This window comes from Branchiostoma belcheri, unplaced genomic scaffold, assembly GCF_001625305.1.
Source record: "Branchiostoma belcheri isolate BF01 breed outbred unplaced genomic scaffold, Haploidv18h27 scaffold325, whole genome shotgun sequence".
NCBI lineage: Eukaryota > Metazoa > Chordata > Leptocardii > Amphioxiformes > Branchiostomatidae > Branchiostoma > Branchiostoma belcheri.
The window spans coordinates 68,519-86,029 of record NW_017803938.1 but is presented as its reverse complement, the minus strand read 5'-3'; the positions used below and the strand labels follow the sequence as shown (position 1 = coordinate 86,029).

Below are 17,511 nucleotides of genomic sequence, written 5' to 3'. Positions count from 1 at the left end.
AATAAAAATAAAATGTGACAAAAGATTTGGTTGGCTTGAAGGAAAAATTAGCTTGATTATCCACCTCAAGTTTTCACCAAAACATAACACAAAAAGTATATTACAGACTTGAAGATGTCTTTTCCATCTGCTGTAACATGATTTCCATTGCTTGGGAAAGAGATGCATTCCCATGTGTGTAAATTCTCGTCACCTAGGCAACTGCAGCGCAGGTTTCTACTGCCCGAGAGGGGAGGACGTCCCCGACAGGCTGCAGTGCCCGGTGGGATACTTCTGTCCGGAGGGCTCCCATCAGCCAACCATCTGCCCCAGCGGATGGTATCAGGATCAGCTCGGCCAATCAGATTGCACCATCTGCCCCGGCGGATACTACTGCGACAACAGCTATGGTGAGAGAAATGTGTTGATTTATTGATCATATTTATAACCTCCATGAAAAATGAAGGTTTTGTTTTTGGCCCCTTTGTGTGTGTGTTTGTGTGTGTGTGTGCCTGTGTGTGTGTGTCATGGATATCAGGCGGATCTTTTCAACACGTGATGGTTTCCCCTTCGGAACAGGTTTTACCTCAGCAATATTCTACACTGAGGCTACGGCTCCTTCCCAGGGAGATGACTCGTGGCTGCCTGGTTCAAAGTCTAATGCTCGGCATGGCCGCCAACCGACTGCCCCCGAGAACTTGCCCGATTTTAGTAATAGTCGGTGGTTGAGAAACCAGACTTCAGGGGGAGGATCGGTAGCAGGCAAGATCGGTGTTAAACCCTCAGGATTAAAGGAGGGATTGCGGGGATGCAGTCACCGTGTGTCGGTGGAAGTCGTTAGTAACAGGCGTATCAATTCCCGGAAATTCAATAACAGTGGGGTTTGATTACAGGTGCCAATGTGCCAATCTTGACAGGTGTGTCTGACTTCATCCAGGTGATATTAACCAAGGTTTTGTGCTGCAGGTGTGGCTGAGTTGGTGGCAGGTGTTGCAGTGTTGAGGACAGGTGTGGTAGGTGTACACTTCAGGTGTTCAGACCAGTCTAAGCTCACTTCCGTTTCTCCCCCAGGTGTGGTAGTGGTGAACGGCAGTGTGGAGTGTCCAGCCGGGTACTTCTGTCCGCCCGGCACACAGCGGTACAACCAGTGGCCGTGCCCGCGGGGGACCTACGGAAACTCCACCGGATACAACTCATCCGCAGACTGTAGCCCATGTACAGGTATGGCTATGTACCAGTTTGAGCAGGACATTTGAAATAAGATCTTAAAATTCAGTTGCCAAATTCTGTTGTACAATTATATGAATCAAAAAGTAAAAGAAAACGATGCTTATTGTTAAAGCTGCATAGTCCCCTCACAGTTTGAACATGGAATTGCCTTGTCTGCTTCAGGCGGATTCTACTGTGGCGATGTCGGCCTCACATCCTCGTCTGGTCCCTGCTCTGCCGGCTACTTCTGCAAACAGTATGCCGAAACTCGCACTCCAAACCAGACAACCGACGCAAATATCTGCCCACAGGTATGGGGATTTTCTTAGGGCAAACGATACATTCAGAATTGGTTTTAACTACGAAACTAGAGAAACACAAAGCACCTTAAACATACAAGTGAGTTAGTACATTTTGGATTGAAAGAAGAAGTCTCCCTTCACAAGTCGCTTTACTTTTGTTGTGTCAATAAAGTTATTAATAATTTTTTTATTCCGTGCAGGGCTCGTACTGTGAGGAGGGTACAGCAGAGCCAGTGGACTGCCCTTCGGGGACGTTTGGAGGTACAGAAGGGCTGATGAACGTGAGCTCCTGCACCGCCTGCCTGGCTGGGTCCTACTGCGAGACTCCCGGACTCACTGAGGTGGAAGGTGAGAGCACAGAACTTGGTTGCAAATGTGAAATGATTTTAGTATGTTCTTCAATGTGCCAGCAATGGTGGCAAATGTGAAATGATCTAAAAATGTTCTTCAATGTGCCAGCAATGGTTGCAAATGTGAAATGATTTTAGTATGTTCTTCAATGTGCCAGAAATGGTCCATTATTTGATGTGCTATAAACTCTGTATGGCTTAGCAAACTTGTTGCAGTATTTATTTGTCGTTCTTACAGTTAAAAATGTGTTGCCATTGTGTAGGTTTGACTTTAAAGTTAGTTTCATGCTTTTCATACCTTCTCCATGATTGTAATAAATAACATGTTTCCACCCCCACCCCACTTCTAGGCCCCTGCTCCCCTGGGTACTACTGTGAGGAGGGAGCATCCACCCGGACTGACATCATCTGCCCTGCAGGTCACTTCTGCCCCCAGGGGTCACCAACGCCCTCCCGCTGTCCTCAGGCAACCTTTAACCCCTACACAGGCCTGAACAGCTCCTCCCAGTGCACACAATGTACCGAGGGCAGCTACTGTGGGACTGAAGGTGAGATATGTCACTCCGCATTCCTAACCATAACCCTACCCTAACCCTAGTCCCCATACACAGGCCTAAACAGTTCTTCACTGTGTACAGCCCATATTTCTATCACTCCTTGTAGCCAGCCCCGGCCTAATATTATAGCATTATCTATGATGGTGTTCTATCATTAAATTCAAATATGTATGGCAGTCGGAATTTGTGAACATTTCAGTTTTCTGGCATTGGTGAACATTGTGAACCAAGCATTCAGCATAGACAAAGTCTTTAGTGACAGAATAAGTACTAGAAAGAACCTGCATCGTTGTTTTTTTCTGACTAGAGTAAGTTAGGTTATCTGGTAAATGTATAATATAGTTTGCCTCACATCTGCAGACATCCTTCATGTGTAAGATGTATGTTCCCACTTCAGGTCTGACAGAGCCCAGTGGAGCCTGCGAGCCGGGCTACTACTGCCCCGGGGGCCAGAACAGCTCGCGTCCTGCGGAGTTTGCCTGCTGGGTGGGCCACTACTGCCCGCTTAACTCGTCTGAGCCTCTGCCTTGTGACAACGGCACACACACCAACCACACACACGCGGACGAGTGCTACACATGTCCTCAGGGATGGTGAGGACACAGTTCCTAAAATTCATCGTTATTATGTGTGTGATAACGAGTGCTGCATAAGATGTCATTTCAGGTTTTTTTTCATATTCATTTATTCATACATCACACACCTAGTTGCAGACAATAAGTCTGAATTGTTAGGTATTTACAATGACAGTTTAAAAGTGCTAAGGAGTTAAAATTGACAATCGAGCTCGGTTTAAAATCAATAAATATAATTGTGATAAAAAGTGTATAGTCTTTTAAGGTTTTTATGCCAATTTGGTTTCCTTGTGTGGCATTAAATTTGGGTAGGCAAGCAAGCACAAACCCAGGTCACAAGTTTGATTCCTGGCTAGACGCTGTGTCCTTGGGAAAGGCACATTACATGATCTGACTCCGCCCAGGTATAAATATCACCTGACGTTAGTTAGGGAGGTAAAAGGCAGTGGAAGGAGAGAGATGGACTTCTAATGGACACAGAGGATGAGCAGCCCACTGCCTCTATGGTCTGTAAACATCTGTGGGACCATTTTTACAATGCAGGCAAACCTTATAGTGTAACCTAGCATTCACATTGTCCATTCTGTTCCCAGGTACTGCCTGAATGGGCAGGTGGTGGGGACCTGCCCGGCAGGGTACTACTGTCCGGAGGGAACCGCCTTCGACTGGCGGCCGTGCCCGAGGGGAACGTATAGCAACGACACAGGACTGTGGGAGGAGCCGCAGTGCCAGGCCTGTGCAGGCGGACACTACTGCAGCAGTCTGCAGGCTACCGCAGTCACGGACAAGTGCGACGCAGGTTTGTGGACCTTTGTTGTCAGTTGAACAATTAGACAAAGGTTTGTGCATGGACCTTCGTCTGCTGTTGTGTGATTCAATTTATGTACTTCTCAACTCACAACAATTTTGTTGTGAGTTGAAAACACACACAACAGATTTGAGGCTGTTGTTTAGTGTAACGTCTGAACATCAGATTCTGGTTCAATTTCCATAATGTTTAACTGCCAAGTTGTTTTTCAGGGAGGCCCAGTCTCCTAAAAATCACTTAGAACCAGTCACTAAGTTTGATTTATGCCTGTTGCTGTTACACTTGTAGTCTAGTTTTCAGTTTAGTGTGATTATTACATGTATGTAAGAAACCAACTGATTCTGCATTAAGTGACGGGTCTCTGATATAACCAGTAGGAAGTTCCTGTATCTCGGCCATGTTATGTTGTCGTTCTGACCTGACTGCCCTTCTCCAGGTTACTACTGTGAGTACGGGGTGGACAGGCCCAGGCCTGATGGAGACTACAACGCCACTCTCGTCAACGGCACATGTCAGCTGCCAGGTAAGGTTATGTCTGGAGAAAGGGTCATTATTATGGAAAATTTCTTACAACCACAATCATGAACTAGAGAAGTAACATTTGCAAAGCAAATGCATTATGTTTACCTTCGGACATCGTCTGCTCTGTTAATTCTTACTCAAACACATTCACATACATGTACTACTAGTATATGGTGACAGGAGCAGAGTAGACCATGAAATTGCATTATGTAACCCAACACCAGTCTCCATGGTGACAGATGTCAACAAATCATGTCATTGGCCAGGTCAGAGGATGGTGTTTTGAACAGAAGAGGAAGAGGAGGAAGAAACTTAGCAAAAACATTTTTTCCTTCGGTAAACATAAATGTAGGAAACTTGTAGCATGAGTAAGGAATAGTGATTGATTTTATAGACATCCAATTTGTATACATTAAGAATGTTAAGGTATCCAAGTTAGTAAATCTAAATGTACATTGTACATTGATAAAGGAGAATCAACTAAACAAACTTTAACAAGTCAACAGTTGAAAGACTAGTAAGAAGGAGAGCAATTCACAGTCATTTGAAAGTTCAGCTAGCTAAGACTCATTATATTTGTTTTGTGATTATCTTTGGCAATTCAACTCCTACCTACATGTTTTTCTGCCATGTCATGTGTGTATAGTGTTGCCAGGTTCTGTGAATATTACATGTACCTGATGATGCAGTACCAATTGTTCCTGCTAGGTGGCATGACAGGAGTGGGCGGCATCTGTCCTGTGGGGCACTACTGCCCACGAGGAACCACCCACCCCAAACCCTGCGGATCCGGTTCCCATAGCAACACAACGGGACTGGCTACCTGCATCGACTGCCCAGCAGGACACTACTGTCTGCAGGGTAGGTCATGTCAACTGTTTCTTTCCTGTGTTTTTATACTCTGTTAAACTAGAGTTCTATGATCTAATGCCTTCATCAATGTTATTGCCAGTTGATCATATTCTCTTATCCTTTTCCCCCTTTTCCTATCTTCCTATCTTCATACAATGTACTAGTCTTGCATGACTGACTTGTGACAGTGTCAGTGGAAACAGTTGAAAGAGAGGAGCCCATAGTAACCCCATTCCGCTGTTTGTTCCATCATTTTTAATGATACATAACATTGTACTTGCTAGGCATGTGTGTAGTAAACCATACCCAATGTTCCCTATATATTACCCAGGCTCAGACCAGTATGAGGACAAGCCCTGTCCCCCAGGCCACTACTGTCCCGAGGGGACCGCCACAGCGACTGAGAACCCGTGTCCTGCCGGCTCCTACTATAACCTGACCATGGCGCGGTCTGTGGACGACTGCCTGCCCTGCCCAGGCGGGTCCTACTGCTCAACCCCGGGCCTGGACTATCCCACCGGCCTCTGTCAGGAGGGTGGGTTTAATTTTAAAATTCTTAAATATATATGATGCACATTTAACTCTTTTTATGTAGACTGGATTTACTTGAATGTCTCATCTTCTTACTGATAGATTTTACATACTGCATGCTTTGAATTTGGAGTTAGACCTTTTCAAATTTCTGGTAATGCCATGTGTATCAAATAGCCTCTATGTAATTATCGAATTTACAGATACTAAGAAAAATTTAGCGTCTGTTGCCTTTTAAATCACATTTTTCTAGATTTTTTTTCTATTTTTGTTCTTTCATCCATTTTTACACGTTTGAAAACAACTATGTTGCTGTTATTTTCTACGATCTAAACCCCTGCCTTCCCTTGCAGGCTGGTACTGTTCTGGTAACTCGACGTCTGCCACCCCCGCTACAAACGGAGGGGAGTGTCAGCCGGGGTACTTCTGTCCAGAGGGGTCCTCCTCCCCGCAGCTCTGCAGCCCTGGCATGTACTGTCAGACTACAGGGCTCCCTCTACCCACCGGAAACTGTACTGCAGGTAAGTACTGTCAGACACCAAGGCTCCCTCTACCCACTGGCAACTGTACTGCAGGTAAGTACTGTCAGACACCAAGGCTCCCTCTACCCACTGGCAACTGTACTGCAGGTAAGTACATGCACTGTCAGACACCATGGCTCCCTCTACCCACCAGAGACTGTACTGCAGGTAAGTACTGTCAGACCCCAGGGCTCCCAAATGCATGTATGATAATCATTATACTCTACCATGATAATAAAATAACTACCAGAAGGCAAATATGAACCTTCTCAACTTCTGAAATTGTCATTTATTGTTCCTGTTTGTACCTTCCAGGCTACTACTGCACCCTGGGAGCTCGGTTCCCCAACCCTGTGGACAACTCCACGGGCGACCTCTGTCCTGAAGGTCACTACTGCCCCATGGGCAGTGCCGCCCCCCTCCCCTGCCCCACCGGAACCTTCCTCGACTCCACACAGAACGATGCGGAGGCAGACTGCCTGGCCTGTCCCCTGGGGGAGCACTGCCCCGGGGTGGGGAGGCCGCTATCCGCAGGAGCCTGCGACCCAGGCTTCTACTGCCCCGGTGGCCAGAACGTCTCACAGCCTGCTGACTACGGGTAGGGGCAGGGTTTAACAATAACCAATAAATAGAGAAAGATCTTATGATGCTCTGGAATCATATGATTCTGTTATTTTGATCATTATTAGCATTTTTACCTCTTTCATTAATAGATTGTGTAGTTTCCTTCTTTGCAAATAGAACAAGCATCACACATGAATGTGGTTTACATGACTTCTTGTACAAACTTTGGCCATGGAAAATGTTGTTTCCCATCTAGAGAGCTGCATACAGAGTATTAAAAATGGAATATTTTTAATACTCACAAGAAAATTTTTTTATTGAAAACATACTCATCAAAAATGCCTCCACTGCAGCTGTCCTGTTGGCCACTACTGCGAGTCGGGAGCGCACACCCCCGTGAGGTGTGAGAATGGAACGTACCAAGACGAGGAGCTGCAGAGCTCCTGCAAGGCCTGCCCACCAGGCTACTTCTGCGACAACACGGTGACCTATGTGGTCTTGGACAATACCACTACCACCTGCCCCATGGGGTACTACTGCCCGGAGGGGACCAGATATGCAAACGAGTTCCCCTGTCCAAATGGAACCTTCAACAACAGGTATTAGTTACTTACACATGTACTTCAACCATATTATTCTAACATGTACATTCTGTCTCATACCTGTATTCAATAGACTATGGTTTTAAAATGTTACTGATGGAAGGTGGATGCTATCTGAAACATCTCTCAGTAACCGTTTTCAGAATTTGACAAGTTGCTTCTGATTCAGTAGCCTTAAAAAGTTTGTAGGATGTACAATAACCAAAGAATCGTACCCTCATAGTGTTCACAGCATGAGGTTAGAAACTGCTTAGTGTTCAAAGTATTTAAGGCATGATTATTGACATGTTGGTGAAGGTTAGACATCCAGGTAATAAGATATGCCAAAAAAACAGTTACTCAAGCAACTGGATATGATTTCCAAAACCATATCCAGTTGCTTGACTAACTGTTTTTTGGCGCATGATTATTGACATTGAACCTTTTTTTCAAACACCTGCACACGCCTTTTTAACATTGACATCATTAAGTATTACACTCAGCTGCCTACTGAGATATATTTTTGTTGTTTCTCCCCCAGAACTGGTTTGAGACAGTCTAGCCAGTGCAGCCGGTGCCTGGGCGGTCACTACTGCCCCATGCCTGGACTGGTCAGTCCGTTTGACCAGTGCGACGCCGGCTACTTCTGCCAGGAGGGAGCTGAAACCTCCACACCAAACCAAGGTCAGGATCTACAGAAGTCTGTTATTCCAATGCACACAGTAGAATAGTAACCACTAAGTGCAGGGCAAATAGATAAACATCAAAATAGTTCCTATTACATTTGGTACGTCGATGAAGGTTAGACATCCAGGTAATAAGATACGCCAAATTACTCAAGCAGTTACTTGTTGCTTGATTACCTGTTTTTTGGCGTATTTTTGTCCGAGGCTCTGAGACTCTATGTCAGCAATCTTTGTCTCTCAGAGACACACAGTATTTCATATATATTTCAATCTTATTATTTAGTGGTACATTGCAGCAGACCGTATAAAACTCCCTGTACTTTTGTGGTGTCTTTAAAGACTCTATATTAAAAATAAAAGTACCATTAATTTATGGCAAAGGTACCAAACTTCTAGAACAGGAGAAAATATTTTCTCGACAAGAGTCGGTCGGTCGGTCGGTCGGTCGGTCGGTAGGTAGGTAGGTTGGTCGGTCGGTCGGTAGGTAGGTAGGTCGGTAGGTAGGTAGGTAGGTCGGTAGGTAGGTAGGTAGGTAGGTAGCTGGATCGAGTTGACCGAGTTGACCAGGGTAGTGGATCGAGTTGACCAGGGTAGTGGACCGAGTTGACCGAGTTGACCAGGGTAGTGGACCGAGTTGACCGAGTTGACCAGGGTAGTGGACCGAGTTGACCGAGTTGACCAGGGTAGTGGACCGAGTTGACCGAGTTGACCAGGGTAGTGGACCGAGTTGACCAGGGTAGTGGACCGAGTTGACCGATTTGACCAGGGTAGTGGATCGAGTTGACCAGGGTAGTGGACCGAGTTGATCGAGTTGACCAGGGTAGTAGATCGAGTTGACCGAGTTGACCAGGGTAGTGGACCGAGTTGACCGAGTTGACCGAGTTGATCGAGTTGACCAGGGTAGTGGACAGAGTTGACCGAGTTGACCAGGGTAGTGGACCGAGTTGACCGAGTTGACCGAGTTGACCAGGGTAGTGGACCGAGTTGACGAGTTGACCGAGTTGACCAGGGTAGTGGACCGAGTTGACCGAGTTGACCGAGTTGATCGAGTTGACCAGGGTAGTGGACCGAGTTGACCGAGTTGACCAGGTAGGTAGGTAGGTAGGTAGGTAGGTAGGTAGGTAGGTAGGTAGGTAGGTAGGTAGGTAGGTAGGTAGGTAGGAGCTTGATCTATACCGTTGGGGAGTAGGGGTGACAGGTTAATTGACGGCACTTAAATATCATGACTGCAACACTGATTCACATTCATATTGTCATATACATACAAGTAGCGCAGTGCATTAAGTCACTGCTATCACTGGGAAATTTTGTATCTGCTCTGACTTAAACTAAAGAAAATTTCAATGTGCGCCCCGGCCAGCTTTTTTAAAAAGCTTTTCTTGTTTTACCATCTGCAGGTGCTGATGCCGACATCTGTCCCGAGGGATTCTTCTGTCCCCAAGGAACGTCCAACCCCTCAGCCTGCCCAAAGGGAACGTACAGTAACACCACGGGGCTGAGGGAGGAAGGGGACTGTACATTATGTCCTGCAGGGGAGTACTGTGGAGAGGTGGCCATGACTGACACCAGTGGGCTGTGTGACGCAGGGTAAGGGTGGTGAAGATGAATTATAGATAGAGGGAAGGAAAAGATGAGAATGGATGGAATGGGCAGTAAACATAAGCAATTGACTTACATGTACCTGAAAAGAAAAATTAAAGAAATTTTTTTTAAATTTTCCAAACATATGCAAACACTTGTTAATTGACATTATTAGTATCGGTCAGCAGCCTATTGAGATATATTTTTGTTGTTTCTCATTGACGAAATTTTGACATTGTTTTTGTTACCGTTGAACTTCAGGTACTACTGTGAGCTGGGATCCTCCCATGCCAGGAACATCTCCTGTCCCTCGGGGCACTACTGTCCCCAGGGGTCGGGAAGCCCCACCCCCTGCCCCAGGGGAACCTACAGCACCGGCAAAAACAACCAGAACGTCTCTCAGTGCGACCCGTGTGATCCCGGCAAGTTCTGCAACCAGACTGGTGAGGGACTCATATCCACTCTAGTTGATAAATAGTGTTGTTCAGTCTTGTTTTTCATACTTGTTGTGGGAAGTTTATTATGTTTTATTGTGTGTATACCTGAATTTGAGTGTCAACAATGTTGTCACACAACTGTAGAAAATAAAATTTGAATCTCTGAAAAGAATTTGTTATGATAATAACACTAAAGACTGCTATAGCTGAGTAAATGTTACCTGTTGTCACTCTTGATCACATCAGTATCAGTTTTGTCTATAATTGACTGGCACGTCACATATAAACAATGAATGACAATATGTCAGATTTTTGCATTGTTATTATTTTTCACATTATCTCCCCCCAGGCCTGTCCAGCCCTTCAGGCGACTGTGACCCTGGGTTCTACTGCCCAGGGGGTGATGACGTCCCCACCCCTGGGGAGACCCCCTGCCCCATCGGCCTGCACTGTCCCCAGGGGAGCCCAGCCCCCGTCCCATGTGAGCCGGGAACGTTCACTAACCTGACCCAGACCTGGGAGTGCCTGACGTGCCCGGCTGGGTACTACTGTGTACCGGAGGAGGTTATAGAAGGTAAGACTGAGTGTCTGTAGCACTGATCACAAATCTAACTGCCCTTCACTGTAGCACAGAATAAAATCTGCATGTTCAGTACCAAGGACAGGGATGGTTAGTACAACACTTGCTGACAGCTCCCTTTATGACATGTCAAACTTTTGAATGAAACATTATCTGTTGCTGTACAGTATTATGTCATACCTAGGCTGTGATAACATTGTGATGCTATTAGGGTGTTCCGCCTGTGTGATAACTAGCCATATCACACACGGGCCCTAATGGTTATCACGCAGGCTTCCAAAAGTTCTATGCAATAATTTAAACACCATAATTTTTGCATAGATAACACTGAATCTAGGTCTGTTCTTAGTATTAACATATAACATTTGCTGTATTGCAGGTAACTCGACCTCCGGCTACAGACTTTGTCCGCGGGGTTACTACTGTCCGGAGGGAACCGGTCGGAACTGGACCGACTGTCCGCCTGGAACCTACAGCAACCAGCTTGGCCTGGCAGAGGAGGCACAGTGTACAGACTGTCCAGGTACGGAGATTCAACTTAGTCATTAAACATGATAGATACTGCTGCTGCATTCTTCAAACTGCACTATAGGAGTAAGTTTTGTGAAATCTTTGAAGATTGACAAAAATCTGGTACATGAGGGCTGTAGACAGCGTATAGTAGTTAGGAGTATTCAGTGCACAGTTTAGTTAACGCTGTCAAGTTCAGAGACCAGCTGCTATATATATTATTGCCATAGCTCACCCATATCTTGTGCCAACAGGTGGTTGGTACTGCAGTGTCGGCACCAGTCGAAGTAATTTGCTCCTGGATACTGCTGTACATTGTGTACACCACGACATCTGCAGTTGACAGGCCAACACCCAAGCCTTACAGCTGTAGTTATTATGATATTTCATGCATCACTAACCCATCTTGTTTGCCCCAGGTGGTTTTTACTGTAGTGGCTGGCACCAGACCTCCCCCACTGCCGAGTGTGCTGTTGGGTACTTCTGCACATCTCGAGTGGACAGGCCAACACCCATGCCGTACACCAGCTCCAACTCCACCACTGACAACTGCACTTTCCTGGGTACGTCTCACATCTGCTTTTATTCTCATGGGGAGAGATTTTCCACCTTCACATCAGTATTAAATTTCATCTGTGTCGGTTCAAGTTAAATCTTTGTGCTAACACAAAAAAGAGCATATTTTTTACTACAAGACAGCAGTCTCCACAGAAGTCAATGCCTGCATATTACTTTTATCAAAGTATGAATCAACAAAAGCAGCCTGCTCAAAATATTTCACAAAGAATTGTATACTGGTATTTCATTGGGCATTTTTTTAGACTATTAATGCATACAAGATAATTTCATGTTGCTGTTACAGAAGTAATAAGACATGCCAAAAAGCAGTTACTCAAGCAACTGGATATGATTTTGAAAACTGGATATGATTTTCCAAAATCATATCCAGTCGCTTGAGTAACTGATTTTTGGCATGTCTTATTACTTGGATGTCTAACCTTCATCAACAAAATAATGCAGCTGTCTTTTGTTCCCCACCAGGTGAGCACACAGGTGTAGGCGGGATCTGCCCACCTGGCCACTACTGCCCCACCGGTACCGCCCTACCCCTGGGTTGCGAGGCAGGGACGTACCAGGACCTGTACACCCAGGCCGACTGCAAGCCCTGCCCCCAGGGGTACTACTGTCAGGCTAACGTCAGCACCTACGCCGAAACACCCTGTCCACCCGGGTACTACTGTCCACAGAACACAACCTACGACAAGGAATGGCCCTGTCCGGCTGGGACATTCAACAACCTCACAGGTTCTTTCTTTCTTTATTTATTTATTAAGTTTTACCACATACAATTTGCACTGTGGATGGCATGGCGAAACAGGTGTTTCTGACATAAAACACTTTTTCAAAGCCGCCATGCCAATAAAATGACAATACAAAACAATACAAAAAGTAATCAAATAACATAATACAATTAGAGCAACAAATGAGTCAACTTAGAACTACAAGGCAAGTCAGCTTATTAACATTGTGAGGTTTGAATGAAAACTCATCTGTGTTGGTAGAATCTGTATTTGTAAAATTCAAGCTTTGCTCCAGCACAAGAAGATCACACAGTCATCTGATGATGGTTGACGTGATCGACCGAAAATTTATGGCGAGTTTCTTTCTTGTGTTGGAACAAAGCCCTTTACTTTACAACAACCTCACAGCTTACTGATTTATATACTGTGAGACATTCTGTTTGTTGGGTTATGAATTTGAGACTGGAAGATGAGATACATGACTTGAGTTTGTAGTCATAAAAAATCCTAACAGATTATAACTGTTACGTACAGTACGCTTTTTTGCAAAGCCACATGTACACCGCTTTAACTTGTTGACTGTTGGCTGTAAAAGATTCAATTTCACCAGGGGTGCTGCTCTCCCCACCCCACACTGACGCTGTTATCCCCACCCAGGTATGCCTGACGACTCTGCCTGTGTCAGCTGCACCCCGGGGTCCTACTGCCAGGGCCTGGGGAACCCCCACCCCACAGACGTGTGTCCCCAGGGGTGGTGCTGCCCTCCCCACCCCACACTAATGCTGTTATCCCCACCCCAGGTATGCCTGACGACTCTGCCTGTGTCAGCTGCACCCCGGGGTCCTACTGCCAGGGCCTGGGGAACCCCCACCCCACAGACGTGTGTCCCCAGGGGTGGTGCTGCCCTCCCCACCCCACACTAATGCTGTTATCCCCACCCCAGGTATGCCTGACGACTCTGCCTGTGTCAGCTGCACCCCGGGGTCCTACTGCCAGGGCCTGGGGAACCCCCACCCCACAGACGTGTGTCCCCAGGGATGGTTCTGCAGCGGAGGTGCCATCGAACCCGAACCGTCCGACCTGGCAACAGGAGGCCAGTGTCAACCAGGTGGGGAAAAGGACTTCAGCAAATTTACTGCACATTATCATGAAGGTTAATCTGTGTTGGTAGTAATCATAGTAAAAGGTTGAACTTTATTCTAACACACAAGCCTCTTGTTTCTGCCCTCCACCCCCAGGTGAATACTGCCCCCTGGGGTCCAGCCTCCCCACCCCCTGCACTGCGGGGTGGTACTGTGACGTGGCGGGACTCCCCACACCCGCGGGGCTATGCCATGCCGGCCACTACTGCACCAACGGGTCCACTACACCCACACCCAGCGGAGTCGGAGGTAAGAGGGGAACATGCAGTGTGGCTTGTTTCTGTAGGTCTGGCATACTGCGGACTTGTGTTTAGCAATTCTAAACTTTTGTTTGTTAGTAAAATTTGCAACGTCAGAAGTAAAAACTCACTCCATGTAGCAATGTGAACTTTCAGGGTATAAAAATTCCACTTCAGGCTCACAAAGTCAGTGATTCAAATCCTTGTCCTATTTAATCAAGATCTTAACCCTGGTCTGTATGATTATACAAACCTTATAAACAATACAAATAGACATATGTAGTCAGCAGCTGTTGTATGCAGAAAAGTGCCTCTCTAGTTCTATGCCTAAATAGGTTTTTTATTAGAATCAGGGATGGTTCTGGATAGTCTCTGAGTATCCAAGAACATAGATGTAGATTTGCCCTAGGCATGGTTCTGGACACACATGAACTAACCAGAACCATGCCTGAGCACAGTTCTGGATAAAATAGTCTTCTGGATAAAACGTGTCCTGACTATCCTGTGTTACTCATTGCCAAGGAGCCGAGTGCAGCCCTGGGCACTACTGTGTAGAAGGCAGCAGCAGGGAGCAGGCCTGTCCTCCAGGGTCCTTCCTGCCATCCACGGGAGCCCAGAACAGCTCGTACTGCCTGGACTGCACGGCTGGGTCCTACTGTAACTCCAGCGGACTGGCCACTCCCTCAGGGGAATGTACTCAAGGTGGGTGTTATACTTTCATGACCTAGTGTTGAACACACTTCAAAGAAGTCAGGTGACAGCCTCACTGGGTCATTCTATTGACAAAGATCAGAGGAACTGGTTGAAAGCCCTAGGGTAAGATCATAGAATCCTTTGTGTTGGATCAAAAGTGTTAATTCTTTATATACTTTCATGAAAGTTCATCTGTTTTGGTAGTTAAAGTTAAAACTGTAGATACAACACAAAGGAGTTCTCTCACCTAGAGCTTTCACTCAAGTTTTCCGTAGACTGACCTAGGGAGGCCATGTGACAAGCCTCACTGGGTCAGTCTACTGAGGAAGACCTGAGTGACTGTGTTTGTAATCTACTCAGGCAAATGAAAAATGTGTTACCATGTTACCATCTGAAATGTTTTAGTGGCAAAAAATGGCAACTAATTTTGGTGTATTATATATTAAGAATGTGTGTTTTTTCTCCTACCCCAGGTTACTACTGCCCGGGTGGCCAGACCATCCCCACCCCCAACAGCTTCCCCTGCCCGGTGGGGCACTACTGTCAGCAGGGGGTGGGGGCGCCCGAGGCCTGTCCCCCGGGGTCGTACCAGGACCTCACCAGGCAGAGCGGCTGTAAGGAGTGTCCTCCCAGTTTCTACTGCGACACTCCGGATGGTCCTGTGGTCAACTACACAGCATACGTCTGTCCACAAGGTACAGGGACTTTGTCACAGCATTACATTCAGCACCATGGACAAGTACTATTTATATTTATAACAGAGGGAACCCCTTTTGTAGATAACATGTACACTAGGAAAAAAAGGTTGTAGCTTGTTTAATAAAGTGCATAATTATAGATTTTGTAGCATTTCATTGACTTTGTAAACTACCTTTTCAAATACTACATGTACCATCAGAGAAACTTGCAGTTACAGACGACTGTGGATCTAGCAGATATCCAAATGTCTTTCCATACTAAAATTGAGCACTATTGTGTAATATCTGGGTGTATACAGGATATGTCTGTCCACAAGGTAAGGTCACAATGTTAACAGTGAAGACTTCATTACAACAGTGCTTTCAGCACCAAGGACAAGTACTGTGCACAAAAATTAAATTGTTAAACTTTCCATAAAGTCCAAGATTTGTCATTATGAGATTGTGTATTTCGCTGACTCGATGAACAAAATCCATTCAGAGAACCTTCAATTACTGAGTATATACATGTATGTTACAATAATTATATACGTGTATGTTATGACAGAGAGATTTTCAATAATCCAGTATCTTTCTGAAGTGAACATGACCACTCTTACCGGTTTGCGATGATGTTGTCTGTATATCCCCTCCCTGCCCAGGTTACTACTGCCCCAACGGTACAGATATCGCCACAGCCTTCCCCTGTCCTGAGGGGACCTTCAGCAACGTAACAGGGCTGTCCGAGGAAGCCCAGTGCAGTGCCTGTCTGGGTGGGTTCTACTGCGGAGAGAGGGGCCTGACAGCTCCAAACACACCCTGTGCACCAGGGTACTTCTGCAAACAGGTACAGTATTTATTGTTCATCTTGAAGGTTTAATATTGTTCATATTAATCGTTATGTATATTGGATGAAAATGTAAGTATACCACACTAAATGTTTTGATCATATCGGAATTATCAATTAAAAGACTACGATTTAAATGAAAAACTGTCAATTTGTTCATACTTGTTTCAAAAAGAGAAGAGGTCCTATAGATATGTAACACATGTTCCTTCTACCCTTGTTTCTCAGTTATCTAACTTAGTGCATTTGGTCCATGTGGGGCATGAATATGCAATAAAGTTCATTGTTATTGTAATTGGCTATTTATTGTATTGCTTTATATTGTATTTTGAACAAGATAAGTGTACAATTTGGTATCACTAATGGAAGATTTGAAACAAATTAACAAACAGGGAGCGACGGAGGCAGCACCTGACCAGGGTGGGGACGCGAACGTGTGTCCTGCAGGGTCCTACTGTCCCGAGGGCACCGTGGAGCCGGCCGCTTGTCCCAGGGGAACGTTCTCCAACAGCACAGGACTGTGGAACCACACCAGCTGTCTGCCTTGCACAGGAGGTGGGCAGACAAACACTCCATTTCTCTCTATTTAACAGTTTAACAGTTTATTGAAAGAAATCAGCCTCACAGCGTGTACAAAAACAAGCTGAATAGCACTGACTGTACAGTCGTAAACTAACATTACAAATACATGACGAAACAACACACCCATAAATACCAAATGCATCGCCATGAGCACTGAGGTTAAGACAAGAAAATGTCCAGAACAGTCTTACTATGTAAGAAGACTTATTGTACCTGGTGCAAGAATGATTTTTGTTCTCCAGCAGTGTCCAGAAACACTTCCTTTAGCTTCAGGTTTTTAACAAGTATTTCATGTGTTAGACATTATGTTGAACAGCTTGGGTGCTCTAAATTTGTAGAGTTACCAGCAACAACAAAAGTTATCAGGTACACGTAGAGTGCTGGCTGTAAGAAACTCTGCAACCGTTTCTGTAAGGAATCATGGTATTGTACTGTCATTTGCCATTCCAACAAAAGTATGTTTTGCTTGTGTTTTGCAAGACTGGGGCCTTTTTTGAAACAACTTATCAATGTTTAATGAATGGGGCTACCCATTATTTCAGGCAATTTGCAGTTAAAAGTATGAATTTTTCTGCCTCCCCCAGGCTATTACTGTGGAACAGAGGGTCTGACTGAGGAAAGTGGTCTGTGCCTACCAGGCTTCTACTGTCCCAACGGCTCAAGCTCTGAAACCGAGATCGTCTGCCCTGCCGGCAGCTACTGCCCCTCCGGAACACACCTGCCCTACCCCTGCCCAAGTGGCACCTTCTCAAACAACACCAGGCTGACCCATAGGGCGGAATGTACCAACTGCACGGCGGGATGGTACTGCCAGCAGGCTGGGCTGACTGAGGAAGAGGACCTCTGTCAGGAAGGCTACTATTGTCCTGAAGGTAAGCAGCAAGA

General features: G+C 45.7%; 1 protein-coding gene across 1 annotated transcript in view; it reads left to right on the top strand.

Moving 5' to 3' along the window:
• LOC109475082 overlaps positions 1-17,511 on the top strand; it is a 130,278-nt gene that overhangs the window by 57,580 nt on the left and 55,187 nt on the right. The window contains exons 65-92 of the mRNA XM_019775624.1: positions 198-389; positions 1,051-1,200; positions 1,372-1,499; positions 1,691-1,838; positions 2,191-2,388; positions 2,795-2,990; positions 3,566-3,771; positions 4,217-4,303; positions 5,011-5,163; positions 5,486-5,689; positions 6,039-6,206; positions 6,522-6,804; positions 7,124-7,369; positions 7,893-8,035; positions 9,435-9,624; positions 9,880-10,061; positions 10,405-10,629; positions 11,015-11,158; positions 11,565-11,708; positions 12,187-12,450; positions 13,104-13,343; positions 13,390-13,554; positions 13,685-13,837; positions 14,350-14,529; positions 14,994-15,215; positions 15,860-16,044; positions 16,437-16,599; positions 17,211-17,498. Coding sequence (XP_019631183.1) covers positions 198-389; positions 1,051-1,200; positions 1,372-1,499; positions 1,691-1,838; positions 2,191-2,388; positions 2,795-2,990; positions 3,566-3,771; positions 4,217-4,303; positions 5,011-5,163; positions 5,486-5,689; positions 6,039-6,206; positions 6,522-6,804; positions 7,124-7,369; positions 7,893-8,035; positions 9,435-9,624; positions 9,880-10,061; positions 10,405-10,629; positions 11,015-11,158; positions 11,565-11,708; positions 12,187-12,450; positions 13,104-13,343; positions 13,390-13,554; positions 13,685-13,837; positions 14,350-14,529; positions 14,994-15,215; positions 15,860-16,044; positions 16,437-16,599; positions 17,211-17,498 — 5,247 coding nt within the window. The remainder of the gene's footprint in view (positions 1-197; positions 390-1,050; positions 1,201-1,371; positions 1,500-1,690; positions 1,839-2,190; positions 2,389-2,794; positions 2,991-3,565; positions 3,772-4,216; positions 4,304-5,010; positions 5,164-5,485; positions 5,690-6,038; positions 6,207-6,521; positions 6,805-7,123; positions 7,370-7,892; positions 8,036-9,434; positions 9,625-9,879; positions 10,062-10,404; positions 10,630-11,014; positions 11,159-11,564; positions 11,709-12,186; positions 12,451-13,103; positions 13,344-13,389; positions 13,555-13,684; positions 13,838-14,349; positions 14,530-14,993; positions 15,216-15,859; positions 16,045-16,436; positions 16,600-17,210; positions 17,499-17,511) is intronic.